At 46.8% G+C, this 15,570-nt stretch overlaps 1 protein-coding gene across 1 annotated transcript; it reads left to right on the forward strand.

The window, feature by feature from the left end:
• Nucleotides 1-9,267: 9,267 nt before the first annotated feature.
• GPR6 (G protein-coupled receptor 6) lies at nucleotides 9,268-10,734 on the forward strand. Its single transcript, XM_054820560.1, is given in 2 exon segments — nucleotides 9,268-9,400; nucleotides 9,402-10,734. Coding segments are annotated over 2 exon segments (987 nt in total). The 5' UTR covers nucleotides 9,268-9,358; the 3' UTR covers nucleotides 10,347-10,734.
• Nucleotides 10,735-15,570: the final 4,836 nt, after the last annotated feature.

Raw genomic sequence — 15,570 nt, forward strand, 5'->3', positions numbered from 1 at the left:
AAAACCTGCTATATCCTTTGCAGGCAAGCAGCTGAAGCCTTGATGCATGAGGTCTGAAGACCATTGCCCTAATGCAAAAACACAGAGCCTTGCAGAGAGGCGTGAAGCAACTCAAGAGCTGGAAGGACTCTCCACCCCAATGCAGACACCCACACTCATCCAATTCAATCACGTACCTTTAAAATTATTACTAATTTCCATTTTAACAAAGCGATTTCTGATCCAAAACTTAGGTGTAAGAGTGGTTACCCATGTCAACCACCAACTCTTCCTTTGAGTTGCAGCTTTCCTAGACAGAGCTGCAGCCTTCAAGGAGACTTTCTGGGTGTTGTTCCCAAATGGCTTGCCTGACCTTTAATCATAACTGAAATGCATCTGCTCAGGTTGCAATCCTTCAACCAGAGGATCCCGCTCTTCCCAGACCTCCTTACAACACCACTAATCTTTGTGCTGGCTCTGAACTGTTTTGGTTTTTTTAATCATTTTCTGGTTTGTTGATACTGGATGATTTAGAAAAAAATGATAGTTACTAGGAGACATCAGTGAAGGCAAGAGCCTTTGATTTCCCCCTACCCTTACTTTGCGCTGCTTGCTGCAATCTGACAGCAAGTCAGGTTTTGACCCCTACGCCGTACGCCTTGTTAACACCACATCACGCAAATCTCTAACATCACAATGTCACGCAATGCCAAGTCACATGCTTTGGAGAAACCCAAGTGTATTTTTCTGCATAGAGGTGTTTACCCCATCAGATAGGGGGTCAAATCCCATCACAGAGGGAAAGAAAGAGTTATGTAATGTGATCTGTCTTCTGAGAAGCCGTGCTAACCACATTAGATGGGTTTGCAGCATATAATACTTAGCTGATAGAGCTACCTGTGCATCTTCTTTTAGCCAGAATGGCTTCTCCCCAACAAAGCATATTGGGGTGGGTTTTTGGGGTTTTGGGGGTTTTTTTGGAGCTTTTTACAATGTTTCTGGCACTGTATCTGCAAGAGCACCCACAGAATGATCTGAATGATGTCCAGGTGGCGTCATCATTTCCACCATTACACTCAGGTACTTAGCCATTGCATTACACTTTGGAAAACCGGCCATTTTAAAGCCCTAAATATACATCTGAGTGGTTGGTATTGCATTCTGTTTGCACAACATAAATGTCAACAGAGCCTGACCAGGGGTACCTAGGCAACAGCTAATTTTGAGGTCAGTGATTAACTCTTCTTTGTCAGAACGTAATTTACCATCAAATTTTCTCTAGCTGAATATAGCACTTTCTGGATTAAAAAAGGCCTTCTTGCTATTTTGAGACACTGAAAGCCATTATTATTGGTGGCAAGTGATGTTTGCTGCATTTTCTCCTGGTTCAAATACTGATGTTCATGAGGGGAGCAGTCTCTTAGGGAGGCTGCCCCCCTACTCCGGGATTCCCAAGAAGAGGAACCGAAGGCTCAGCTCAGCTGCTGCACACCGTGCCACTGTGTTTGTGGCCATAGCAGGGAGCAATTGATTTCTGGTTTTTATGGCACATATACACACTTTCTTGATTAGATAAAAAGTGGATGCTACCAATTAGCACATATATCAACAGCCTGGTGAAGTATCAACACTCAACTTGCATTTCGCTCTTTCCCTCCCTCCCTGGAGCACTTTGCTACCTTCAGCTCTTCAAACTCCCTCATTTTTTCATTAATTTCTAGCTAGTGACTCAACCCATAATTTTGAATTTAAAGGTCTCTATATTCTAGCACTGTCTTTCAAATCCATTCTGCTATCTCATAGGGCTTTTTGGAAATCATAGTGAAAATCTGATAGTGTATATTAAAAGGTCATTATAGCGGTGACCTCAGGAAACAGGCTCCTCTGCAGGGATTACAGAGATTAAGCAATCATCCTTCTGCCTGGAAAACCATTCATTTGTGATCTACATCAGTATGAGCATTTATTTGTAGGGCTCCAGACCTATGGATATTATACCACTGGGCTCTGCTCTGCATTTGGTGCTGCCAAGGTTAGCATGTGCTCCCCTGTGGGGTGAGGAGGAGGGGAGCGGGCTGGGCGCCCACAGGAGGGTGATAGGCTTTGCTTGCTGCCAGCACCTGAGCATTGCTTTGCCCGTGGATTCTTCCCAGCCTTTGCTGCTGCCTTGGGAGATGTAACCATCCCGGCCCCTATGCTCTGCCCTGTAAGCACCCCAAAATGCTAATAACTTCAACCTTGCCACCTTTACCTTCGGTTTACTATTATATTAAAGCTGACATCACCAGAAAAAAAAAGGGGGGGGGGATTTTTGTGAGAATTCACTATTCTCTTTTACTGCCGCAGCTAAATAATCATCAATTTGTTTCTTGCTGGCAGGGACTCAGTCTGTTGAGCAATAACAGGCTTGTTTTGAAGTTGCTTTAATTTGTTCTCTTAGAAGAAATGTCTTTGCTAACTATTGCCAAGCTGACATGTAAAGAAATATGAAACTATATTCGCATCTGGAAGACTCAAATAAAATACGTAAAGCACTAAACGTTATAATAATAAGGGGATGTAGATGTAGATGCTATTGGTTTAAACCTGAGTCATTAATGTCACTGGGTAATGTCTAATTTGACATCTAATATATTTGGCTGGAAAGTATGGATTTGTGCCTGCAATGCCGAATTCCCAGGCCAAGCACCCCAGGCCAATGGTCCCACTGGTGGGCACGGACCTTGCTTTCTCCCCGTTCTGTGCCCCCCTGCTGATGGTACAGCCTTCCTCCCTGCAGTAGCTCTTCGCCCACTTTCTCGCCATTAACAAACAAGATCCTATCTTTTCTTCTGTGTCTTTTTAGTATGCAATCTTCTCTAATGTCTAGGATTTCTTGTAGTTTAGTGAGTCAAGGCCATCCAGCGTTTCTCAGCTCCCACCTTGTAATTAGGGAGGTAAGTCGAGCCCTAGAAGAGATTGCCTATGGAGATGAGACAAACTCCATCACTGGAGTTTTAAGGGCAATTTTAAGATATTTTTAAGGGCAAATTGGAAACACATCTACCAGGGATAGCTTAAGCATAGCTGATTTTGTACTGAGGCTGTCTGGAGGTGTACCAGAGCAAGCACAGGAAAGAAAGTCTGACTACTACCTCGTAGGATAAGTAAAGATGGGGATTTTGGTCCTGTCTCAGAGGGAATGTTTCTGTATTACATGCGATGGCTGCTTAATGCCATATAGTTGTTGGCCCAAATTTTTGGTAGAATTAATTCATTCCTGTGGGAGATGTGGAGCAGAGAATCAGATCTCCCCGTCCATTTCCACAAGGACTTGTTCAGTCATTAGGTAAGTACCTAGAGGGCTGCGTTTGGACAAACGTTCTCTCCGAGATGTTAAAAAAATGGGTGAATAAGCCCTGTTCAGGTGTCTAAAAGCAAGGACATGGCTACCAATTGTTGGGAGAAAGTTCTAATGCAGATCCTTCTCGGACAGAGGTGCAGCTCTGCTTCCTCAGCACGTCCCTCTGGCCAGCTCCATGGAGGTCAAGGCTAAGCTTATTGCCTTTTCCATTTGGATCCTATTCTGAGCTCTACCTGCTCAAGGGATCCTCAGCACTGGGATTCCTGGCTTAGAAATAGATTTTTTTGCTATTTTGTGGGAGGCATGTACCTTATTGTAGTTCTCCAAGCCCTTTATAAGGACTGGTCCGCAGAGCTGGTTCTGTGCTGCAGGCAGGGAAATTGCTCGTGGGTGACAAAGGGGCTGTCATCTTGCCATTTCTGAGAGACCAATTTCAGAGAGGAGGATGGGCACAGTGCTTTTTCCACAGAGAAATTTATTTTTAGCTTGCATTCTAGTATCTGGAAAAATTCTTCTCAAACTCTCTATTAACTTTAATGAAAAAAATAGATCTACACCCTTCTGTGTAGTAACTAATTGGCAATTTATAGGATCACGTGAAACAATACAAACATTTTAATGAAATAAATTTGCACCTTCTTTTTACAAAGCTGCAAAAAGATATTGCTTAGGTAAACTCAGGACTTCCTCACTAGATGTGCAGAATACCTCTTGAACAATTTAACAGCTAGTTTGAAGCCATTTAAAAACTTGAACAAAAAGGTTTTGGAAAGGTTTAAAAGATTGAGAACAATAAAAGACCTTGTTCCACTGCACTTGATGACACATCTAACGATGAATAACCTTTGCTGCTGGTGATTTCTTTCCATCAACAGAACAAGCAAGGCAAGGAAGGAAAAGTTGCAAAATATGTGTGTTTAGCTTCAGTATATTCATCACTAATCTCTAGAAATAACAGAGTGGACCAGAGGCTATCTTTTTTAATAAAGGTAAGCAATGACCATGCCTTTCCTAACGAACTCTATACAACGAACTCTATACAAACCCATGTGCAGCTCTTTTAGCATCTCGATGTTGCTGGCAAATGTTCTTCCTTCAGAAGCTAAGCCAGGTCCTCCGGCTTAGCCTGACTGGCTGGTAGAAGTGGGCTGACAGATGTGGAGATTGCTAAGCTGATGTGCACATCACTCTTGTAGTCACTGGGTCCTTTCCAAAAGATGATATGAAAGCTCAAGCACCTGAAAAAAAAAATGTCTCTGAGTGCTGAGCACTCAGAAGAGGCATCTCCCAAGGAACAGTCCCTGCCTGACTAAGCTTAAGAGGTCAAAGCTGCATCAAAAGCTCGTCCCGTCTGAAGTGGGAGTGGTAGGAGGAGAAGGGCTCATAGCCTGGGACCGTGCCACTATCAGCCATGGGCAGAACCAGCAGCTGCCAAAACTGTGGGATGGGGCAGGGAGAGGGAAGGCTGGTTGGGAATCCTACGCCACAAAGGAAAAGGGGTGGAGGAAGACTCTCGCTTTAAATTGTTGCAAAGTCCTTTGAGAGCCATAAGTGAAAGCTCAAAATCTTGTTCGCTATGCGTCTGTCTTTGTTACATACCTGCATCTACATTGTCTTCTCACTGAAAAAGAAATGCCTGATAGCTCAAACTCTGCAGGTTTCAACCTAAGGTTCAGTCTGAATTCATCACTGACATGAAGTTTGTCCCTGTACTTTCTGCTAGTGATTCAGAGAGCACATAAGAGATAATACCACTTTCCAAAGCACCCATAAAAATCCATAGGAGAAATGCAGCTTTGTGAACCAGGATTTTCATCCCAAGCACATGCTAGAAAAAGCGTGGTAGTTGTGTTCATGTGTTTATGCGGTCCCATATAGCCTTACTGTGCAAGTGAAGTAGATTTTACAGACATGCAGGCTGTTTTATGGACTGTATCTGCATGAGGGACAGAACAGCCAAGCAGCTGAAGACTCCTCAAAGGGGACTGACAGCACCATGAGTGCTCCGTCAAGAAGCACAGTCAAGGGCCACGTGGGAAACACGACGTGTGGCGGAGAAATGGGACTGCGTAGGATGCGACTGAAATTCTAAATGGTGCCTGAAGCCCTCTGAGGTTTATGTCGTCAGTAGGTTTTGCAATACAGCATGTTTTCAGGTGGACACCTGTCTAAATCTGAAGGATCAGCCAGGGATTATCGTTAACGAGGACCTAGTCATCGGTGACACCAGGTGACGAGGCTGAGTTCACCAAGTCAGGAAAAGGATAAACTTTGGAATGCTAAGTGTTTAAAACATCTTTTCACGCCAGCTGCATAGAAATCTCTGAAATGTCAGTGCTGGTTAGCTCACCATCTGTGTTATCCCCCTCTCCCTTCCCCTCCTCCCGCCTTTATTTTAAGGCTTCTTTATGTTGCCAGAAGAAAAATGATTCTTCAATATTTTCGGCGTGTTATTGGAAAGATAAATTTTGAAGTGCTTTTTTTTGGTTCCAACTCATGCTATGTAAAGCACATTTAATAATCCTTAACATTTACTCAGCCTACTTATTAATCATTAAAGAATACCAACTATCAAAATAATCCATAGTTAACCGAAATTAAGTAATCACATATTAAAATTACACCGCAATATTGCTCAGCTCTCAGAACAGATGGAGGAGTCAAGCAGAGAGTTTTTAGATCGTTTATTTCAGCAACTTTTTAATTTTGTTGCTGCTTAATTTTCAGAAATTTGCAAAGATAATTACTGAGTTACATCATACGCTGTGCTTAGGTATGCACTGGTGAAACATAGCTTTTTATTTTTATATTCTCCTGTGAGATCTGCGGATCCAGTCTCAGCTAGGAAGCCAAGATGAAAACATCTTGATGGCCGCGCAGGAGGTCTGGCCAGCCTTCTCTCTCCGCTGCTCCTTGAGGTGCCATGGTAAATAAGCGTGGCTGTCAGATGCCAGCTTTATCTGCTCTTTGAATCCCCTTTTTCCCACAACCAGTTAAAACTAAGAGCAATGCAGATGGCTCACCCTTTGTTGGAATGACTGGTGCAAGAAACTGTAGTAAGAAGATAAAAGGCCTTTAACGATAGCTCTGGAAATATATAAACAGTTCCCAAGGAGGTGTAACCATTTTAATAAATGTGGAGTTGGTCACTAACCCTGCCCACTGATACTCGGCGGTGTGAGGGAGATGAGGGAGATGCACAGCGCTGCTCACTGAGCTCAGTAAGAACCTGACGTGGAGTGTAGTAACTTCCTCCTCTTGAAAGGGCAAAAGTCCGGAGAAATGCAGGGACTGAAGAGCCAGAATAATTCAGAAAACACCTGACAACAAGGAGCAAAGTCAAGTTGGACACATGCATCTTCTTTTCGGAGACACACTATGATGCTTGAGCTATTCTTTCACTGAGTGAAATACATGACAACAGGTAAGGGGTGTGAGACTGGACTGGCTCATAGGTAAGATTCTTCCTACATCTTTGAGATCCTAATGCACTCATGAGGTTTCACCACACATGAAATGACTTCTACCTTGATAGCATGAGCTCTCGATGTTTTCAGCTAAGGAAAAAGTATTTGAGAACACAGAGGTTTAACATGTCGTATATCCAGAATATAAAAAGCATACACTGCCTTACAATGTACATGCTATTATGGAAAAGACCTGCCGCATACTTGTTTCCCAGAGGTAATAGTTTGGTCAAAGATGTGACAAATCACCCACAACTGAGACCTTCCACGCCACATTTCATTACTGAAAAGTAGATAAATTACATGTTTCTCTCTGTGCTGTACAGATGCCACAAAAATACTGCAGATCGTACAGTTTCATTGCGGAGCCCAGCTGGGTCACTTTTGTAAACCTGACTTGCTAAGTTTGAATGGCACCATTTTTAATCCATTTTGAAAAATGTTCAGAATAATTTATTCTGTCACAGCCATTTTAATTAATGTTGAAATAAGCCACCTCTACTCAGGGGCTAGATTGGAGGATTTTCTCTGGGCAAGTCCAAAATTTTACTTTACCTTGGATTTTACCTTTCTTTTGTCTTGCTCTGTAGCACCCGTTTCTGCACTGGGATTCTTGTGGTCTCAGTCTTAATCTTGATCCAAGCTGACGCTGGCCATACCCAACCCCTTCTCTACACGGCAAAGGGAGTAAGATAACACTGCATTTTTGCTGCAGTTACAAATGTTGTTGTAACGCCTGGATAGGCGTGGGAGAATATACGGGCAGCGGGACACCACGCAGGACAAGGGGCTGCAGGAACAAGTACAGTGAAGGAAAGTCTAACTAGATAAAAGGGAAAAATCTTTACAGTTGAGGGCAAGATACAGGCGGATGTTGCCCAGAGAGGCTGTACAATCTCCTTCCTTGGAGATATTGAGACCTGCCTGAACGAGACCCTGAGAAAAACCTTTGCACGGTTGATGCTGTCCCTGCTCTGAGCAGGTGCTGGGGCCAGAGAGATGCCCCAGAGCTGACCTCCACAGGTTCCGTCCAAATTAAGTTATCCTGATACTCGTCTTTCAGAAATCCTGGGAAGCAATGGCTGCGGCTGTTTACAGAGATACAGAGTGTCCACAGCTCGTCTTGGTAATAGTGTTCAGCCTGCAGGAAGCGGTGGATGGGGATGGATGTAATGAATGCTGACACTCTAGTTCCCTTTGAACGTGCCCACCTTTTACCGTGGCATGGCCTGCCTGTCTTCTTCATTCGGACTGTCCAAGACCGTAAACACATTTTCTTCTAATGAATTTTTCAAAATTGTGTCTAAATGGTTTGCACGCTGTTCCCATAACCGAGAGGCCATTTTATTTCCACGTTCTTTTGATCAGCAGTTACAGCACAAACATGCTCTCCCAGACCGGGAGGGTGCGGGGGGCACCTTTTGGCTTGTCCCCTTGGTGCTAGGAAAGCCACGTTGCTGCAGATGGAAACTACCTGCTGCCCGTGTTTGTTTGATACTGGCTTCGGCAGCGACGGGCACGAGACAAAGTTATCCCTGGCTTCATCGATCCGTGTGCTTTAGCGAGGATATACGTTGGCTGCCGGTGACACGAAGGGTGAGGCAAGGGGAGAACTGGTGGGGTTTTATGCCCGTGCAATTGGGTCTTCTCTGGTTCGAGCTTATCATTTTGGGGGACCTCGGGAAAAAAGCGCGGATGCTTTCGCTGGTAAACAGATCGTTAACCCTAGAGTATATCTTGTTCGGAGAGGATAAGCGCGAAGCAGGCTTTCACGGCAACTCGCAGCGCTATTTGGAAACATTTACATTCGGTGGTGTACAAAGCAGCTCCCCGCTGGGCTCAGAGCCGTTACGGCAAGCGCCGTACGAACACAGCACTTCCCCGTCCTCCCCACAAAGGCGCTGTGGAAGGCATCCAAAGCGGGAAAACCTCCTGCAGAGGGGGGGACAGCAGCAGCGGGAGAGGAGAGAGGGGCGGACGAGCGCTCCTCCCGGCCAGCAGCTGGAAGGGGCCTCCGCTCCCTCCTTCTCCGCTCCTCTCCCCGAGCAAACCCTCCGGCTCCGGGGCCGTGCAGCGCGCCGGGCTTGTCCCGGAGCCGAGCGGGAGACGGGCGGGGAGCGCGGGCCGGCGATGACCGTCCCGCCTCAGCGCGCCGGAGCAACCCAGCGCGCCTCCCCGCCGCGCCGGAGACCACCCCGGGCCGCCCAAGCCCCGTCCCGGGCTCCCCCCGCCCCACGGCGGCCGCCTCCCTCCCCCCTTCACGGGCGGCGTGCGCCCAGTCCCCGCCGGTGGCCCGCCGCTGACGTCAGCGCCGCGCAGCCCGCCCCGCCCCCGGCAGCCTCCCGCTCCCGCCAAAGCCGCGCGGGGCAGCGGGCGGGCCGGCGGGGGTGGGCGGGGCGGGGCGGGGCGGGGCGGGGCGGGGGGCGGCCGGGCCGGCGGGAAACTTCTCCGGGTTCAGCACCACAGACAAGGGCGGGCGCGGCGCCGCCGCCCGGCATGCGCGCCCCGCCGCCCCGCCGCCCCCGCTCACCGCCTCTGCCCCCGCACAGCCGCGCCGGCCCGGGCGGCGATGGAGGCAGCGGCGGCCCTGAACGAGAGCGGAGCGGCCGCCCCCCCGGCTGCCGGCCGGCGGCGGCAACGCCTCGCTGGAGCTGTCGTCGCGGCCCCCCGCGCCCGCCGCCCTCAACCCCTGGGACGTGATGCTCTGCGTCTCCGGCACCGCCATCGCCTGCGAGAACGCCCTGGTGGTGGCCATCATCTGCTACTCGCCCGCCCTGCGCACCCCCATGTTCGTGCTGGTGGGCAGCCTGGCCACGGCCGACCTCCTGGCCGGCCTCGGCCTCATCCTCAACTTTGTTTTCCAGTACGTGATCCGCTCCGAGACGGTCAGCCTGCTGACGGTGGGCTTCCTCGTCGCCTCCTTCGCCGCCTCCGTGAGTAGCTTGCTGGCCATCACGGTCGATCGCTACCTCTCCCTCTACAATGCCCTCACCTACTACTCAGAGAGGACGGTGCTCTGCATCCACACCATGCTGGCGGGCGCCTGGGGGGTCTCCCTCTGCCTGGGGCTGCTGCCCGTCCTGGGCTGGAACTGCCTCCACGACCACGCAGCCTGCAGCGTCGTCAGGCCCTTGACCAAGAGCAATGTGACGCTGCTGTCCGCCTCTTTCTTTCTCGTTTTCCTCATCATGCTCCATCTCTACATCGAGATCTGCAAGATCGTTTGCAGGCATGCCCACCAGATAGCCCTCCAGCAGCACTTTCTGACTGCTTCACACTATGTCGCCACCAAAAAAGGAGTCTCTACCCTTGCTATAATCCTCGGGACTTTCGGAGCCAGCTGGCTGCCTTTTGCCATCTACTGTGTAGTGGGGGATCCTGACTATCCTTCCGTGTACACGTACGCCACGCTTCTACCCGCTACCTACAACTCCATGATCAACCCCATCATTTACGCCTACAGGAACCAGGAAATCCAGAGGTCCATGTGGGTGCTCTTCTGCGGCTGCTTTCAGGCTAAAGTGTCCTTTCGCTCCCGGTCCCCCAGCGATGTCTGAGTGACTTTTCTCTCTGTCGTACTGCACCGAGTGACAATCTACCCAGTGCCTGTTCTAAACTTCAAACTACGTGGTGAAGTCGTCGGAAACATGCTTAAGTATTAGCACTTTATACATGTTTGTGTCTCTGAGAGTGGTTCAGGGTATGGAGTTTTGGGTTCCGTGAAAAAAAATAATAAAAAAAAGTGGTTGTATATAAATTTGCACATCACATTTGTAAAGTGAAGACATTCCGATATCGCTTAATTATAGCACCTTATTTCTAGCTGCTGACCTGCCAAAACAGTGTTGCCTTTCTGAAGGGCAGAGAGAAAGAAAGTTGTGTTTGTGTTGTATTTGTACGTGTGTGTGTGTTGGGGGAGTGTATGTATGTATGTGTGTATCTATACTTTGCTGCACAATATTGATAAATTATAACATTTTGTATACAAATAAAAACATGTAAGATGTAATATAACTTTGTGTGTTTAGATGCTTTTAGAAACAAGAGAGCCGGCAAATTTGCCAGTTGAGCAAAGTCCCTTTGTTTACTTTTGAAAGCTCCCCGTGTAATTCTGCCTAAAGAGATCATCATTCACTATGGAGATGAAATACTGCACCAAGAAAGGCACCTTCCTGCTTGCTCGTTTGTTTGGTCTCTTCGTTAGTCTGGCACAGAGAGAGTAACAAAGAGCACAAACTCTTTTTTATTCTCCAGCAGCCAAAGAAACAAAAAGGCCAGTCAAATAGGCCGCTAATTACAGTTATTCACCAGGTTTCCAGTAGCTTTCATCTTCAAGTTAGAAGTTAGCCCTTTATGATAATGCTCCATTAAAAAGTTATCAAACTGTGGGGGAAAATCGGACTCTAAGCTGGGCTCATTTTTTCCTCTTTTAGTCTAACACTGGGGAGGAAAAAGGAAAAAGGGAAAAGGAAAAAAAAGTCACAGTCTTCTTTCCTAAAAGCCTGTAACATAATACACAATAAATTGACTTTCCTTATCATCCACAGTTCTGAGGGGAACCTGGATTGTTTCTCCCCATTCTTTTTTTGGACTGAGTGCTGTAGAAAAATCATTTAAGTGCATCTTTGCTGCCTGCCAGTCTCAGAGCAGTATACAGTTTTTTGACAATCCCACGGCTTAGTGGCTTCAAAGAGCCCATCAGAGGTCAATGTTGTTCAGACTTTGCAAACACTTCTTCACTCAGGTTCAAATTCACCAACGACTGATTTATTTAGAGCAGTAACACACGTGGCAGTTTTCACAAAGCAGTGTTGCTGCTTCTTTATTTATGGTTCTGCTACATTTACATCCTAGTTATGTTATCGTTTATCACTATCATTTCAATTTGTATTTATGGGCTGAAACAGATTACTTTTATGTGCATAGTACCATACAAAAAGTTTGGACTAATGAATTTCCCAGTTATGACTGGGCAATGCATCAAGCCTTTGCCTGCTGGAGCAGCTGGGACTACAAGGATCCAAGAAGCCTCAGTGAGGCTGTGAATCAGTAATGCTGTATTTATGTGAGAGCAAGGATTATGAAAATCAGGATCACTTCACTGATAATACAAACATATTTCATTTTAAAAACCCCCTGTATTCCAGACTCTACTAGCCCCATTATTTTTATCAATTCTAATAATCCTGAATGTGACATTCTAATTGCTGAATACATTCAGCCACACAGTTTGTCATGGCCCTGTTGCAGTGATGTAACAAATATGATTTAAACCAGATCTTATGATAGGTCAAAACACTGCTCATATTAAGAACTCTAAAGTCGCTAGGCAGAAAGACTGTTTTTCCCCCTCTTTTAAGCCCTTATCTCACACGCTACATCTAAGCTAGTAAATAAGAGGGCAAGGCCTGCCCTCTGTCCTCGCAGTCAGGTGGCACAGAGTGTCCCCAAGCTTTTTTCCCCCTGCAAACCAGGGACCAAACTGCTGGCTGGAGCATCCTGGCCCTGCTCTAGTAACCTGCACAGGCTCAGCCAAAGGTGCTACATCACCCACAGTAGCACCAGCTGAGGGAAAAGACTAGCAAGTGCCTCGGACTGGTGAAATCTGGCAAAACTTTCTGGTAAAACTGGAAAACTTGCCATCTGCTAGGCTTTAGTCTCATAAATCTTTGACACTTCTGCGTGGACTGCAGTAAAACTGCAGGGCAGGGGTGCCATCTGTTCCCTTACTGAGGGTTTGCTACAGGCAGCGCTCCACACCGGGATGCAGGTCCTCACACCCCAGCACTGAACCTGCGCCCAGGTGTGAGATGCTGAGTAGGACCTGAGCAGGTTCCTGGGAGCCCTGTGCAGGCTCTGAAGACTGGTATTGGCTCTAAAAGCCCCTCACAGAAGTTTCTTATGCGTACTTTTAGTCTCTGAAGTTAAGGAGACAGAATCTGCTAGTGACCACCCGTGATGCCACCGCCCTCCATTAACTCTATCAGGAACATGAGGGCATCAGGGATTTTCACCATAAATTCATTAAGCAGTGATGACCTGTATACAAATTAGATATAGAAAACTTAGATGGGTAGAATCCTACTGCAGTAACAAACCACTTAATCCAGGAGTGAAAAGGACTTAAGTGAGTTACTCTTCCATTTTTAGTCCAACATGTTATTTACTTTGTTTCATTTTTTTACTATATGACCTCATTTTCAGTTTAGAGCTTTCCCCAATGATCAACTGTATCTACCAGATGAAGCTGGATCCCTCCTGATAATGATGCAACACTTTTAGGGTATTTCCCTGAGCATTCTTCCCCTCTTCTAGGAAGCAAATTTGGGTTACAATGATCTTAGCCACTCATTTTGTTGGGACAATATGAATGTGGGGGTTTTTCTATATACGATGTTCAGAAAGCTTTTGCTGACTCATAATTTCTGGGAAAGACGAAGGCAAAAGAGGAGAGAGTATTTGGATGGGTTTTGGTTAGCCCTGAGAGTAGAACTGACATCAACCCACTTGCAGTAAAATACGGCCTTCATTTTCAAAGCAAGTCCTGATCTACAGGGATACCTGAGCAGAATAACATAAAGCAGGCTACATAATCTCTTGTCTCCCTAAATAACATCTCGCTTTAGAAACAAAGAGCCGCAATTCCTGATGGAGGAAGTCTGGGAATTGTGTATAGCATAGTGTCTATATTTTCCTTGCTGAGATTTTTCTTGAACCAGCGGACATGTATTTGAGAAAACAGTGTTACACTTGCAGTATCTGGACCCACAAATTCCTTCTGTGGTCAGACAGTAGCACTTTTACCGTGGTCATGAAATAATGATTTGTGGAAGACAAAAATTCCTGGAGCCCCCATTGCCGGTCACTGGGCAGTGCATTGTTGTGACGATGGGGAGCCAGCTAGGGGGGCAACTATGTACTGTCTCTGATCTTGTATTTCCAAAAGTCAATGGGCAAGTTTGCCTGCACAGAGGCTGCAGAGCTGCGATAGAAGTTGCCGCTACCGCTGCTGAGCAGGGATCTTTCCTTGTCCCCGAGGGCCCGTGCGCTCAGTGGGGTTTACATTCTCACGTCAATGGTGCGGTCTGTGAGGGGAGAAAACACGCACTGAGTTAGGGGCAAGGATCAGGCCCAATGTTTGGTGATGATATATGATATGTAGCCTTTACTGAAAATGGAAATGAGGTTTCCTGCTTTAGCACCCTTAAGAATTCTTTGGCTTATTCTGCAGTAGATAAAATAATGTCAACCTTGGCCTAAAGAGCTTCCGGCCTGCTCCCACTAAAACCAGTGGTGCTCTATTGCACGTCAGCCAAGATAACGACAGTATCTCATTATAAAAAATTACCATTTTGAGACAAGTCCTCGGCCTCAGCTCCAATTTTCGTTAGAAACTAATGGTTTATTACTAACCTTGAAAATCTTACGGGACTTGCGGTGCCTTGAAAGGCCAGATCCTGATAATTTGGCTTGCATGAAGTACCTCTCTCTGTGATTAGCTCCCTCATTTCGGCAGGAGCAATTACAGAAAGAAGAGCACAGCTCTGGTGAGGAAGGCCGAGCCGAAAGCCCCCCACGCCGCTTGATTTTCTGTGGGGCTTCGGCCGAAATGGGTGGTGTAACGGTGGAAATGAGACCGACTCTGCTGGCTGCTGTGTATGAGTCACTGTATATTAAAAGCCAGCTGGATTCAAAATCACAGGTCAAACAAAACCTCTTTATTTAGCTAAGCAAACAAAAGGACAAAACACTTTTAAACCTGAAAAGTGAGTCTGTACATATTTTTATCAATGTAATGATCCACAGGTACTAAGTAACACCCGGCGAAGCACTAGAAGCTCTAATCTCCATTCTGCCGCTCTCATTTCAAAAGGATACATTTTTTTAATGAGGTAAAAATAATTTCTGATAGTGCAGCTGCTCCTAAGCTCTTCAGCTAGCTTTTTGTGGTAGTCATTTAAAAAGAAAAAAAGACAAGGGGGAAAACAAAAAAACATGTTTTCTCCTTCTTGCTGCTTCATGACGGAGACACGCGATGCGGAGGGCGAGGAGTGACCGAGCGGGTCGGCGTCAGCTCTGCACGGAGGATGAGCACGTCTGAAGCTCGCCTTAACCCCTGCTGGGGTCGCTTGTTTGTGGGGACACTCTGACTTGGGACATGCCTCCCCATTGCCTGGTCCTCATCGAATTAACTCCTTCCTGGGGCCTGCTGCAGCCGAAAGCTCACGGAGCAGCTCCGGAGCTGCTGCATTTTGCTCAGGAGTGCCACGCAAAACTCCCCTGGGTGGAAAACCAACATGCCTTTCACTGCCCTCTCGATGTTTAAACTCTTTCCTCTGACCACAGAAAGCTCTCCCAGGGAAAACATTCCCCCGGGCACAGTTCCATTTGTTGAGGGCAGTATCTCAGCATGGAAATAATCCAACTGCTGCTGGGGCACCTGGAGAGACATAAGCACTGACTCAGCACTGACAGTAGATGTGGCAACCGGTTCAGCAGCGGTAGGTCTGCTCGTGTCAGCTCTGTCTTCTGCAAAGAAGTGACAGAAGGCAGCGGGAGGTGAAGCAATGGTGTGATGTCTGTGCGGGGTCCACACGTTACAGTAAAGTCCGATAATGAAGGGGGTTTTCCAGCAGATACCCATCCTTTTTTTATCATTCTACCTTGTTGGCATCATAACACAAGTGGTGGGAGAGAAGGAGCAAGAGAAAAGATGAACGTGCTAATATCTGTCTTAGGGGAAGAGCTCAGTGGTTCAAAGTATGATGCACAACATGGAAA

This window comes from Grus americana, chromosome 3, assembly GCF_028858705.1.
Source record: "Grus americana isolate bGruAme1 chromosome 3, bGruAme1.mat, whole genome shotgun sequence".
In the NCBI taxonomy this organism is placed as follows: Eukaryota; Metazoa; Chordata; class Aves; order Gruiformes; family Gruidae; genus Grus; species Grus americana.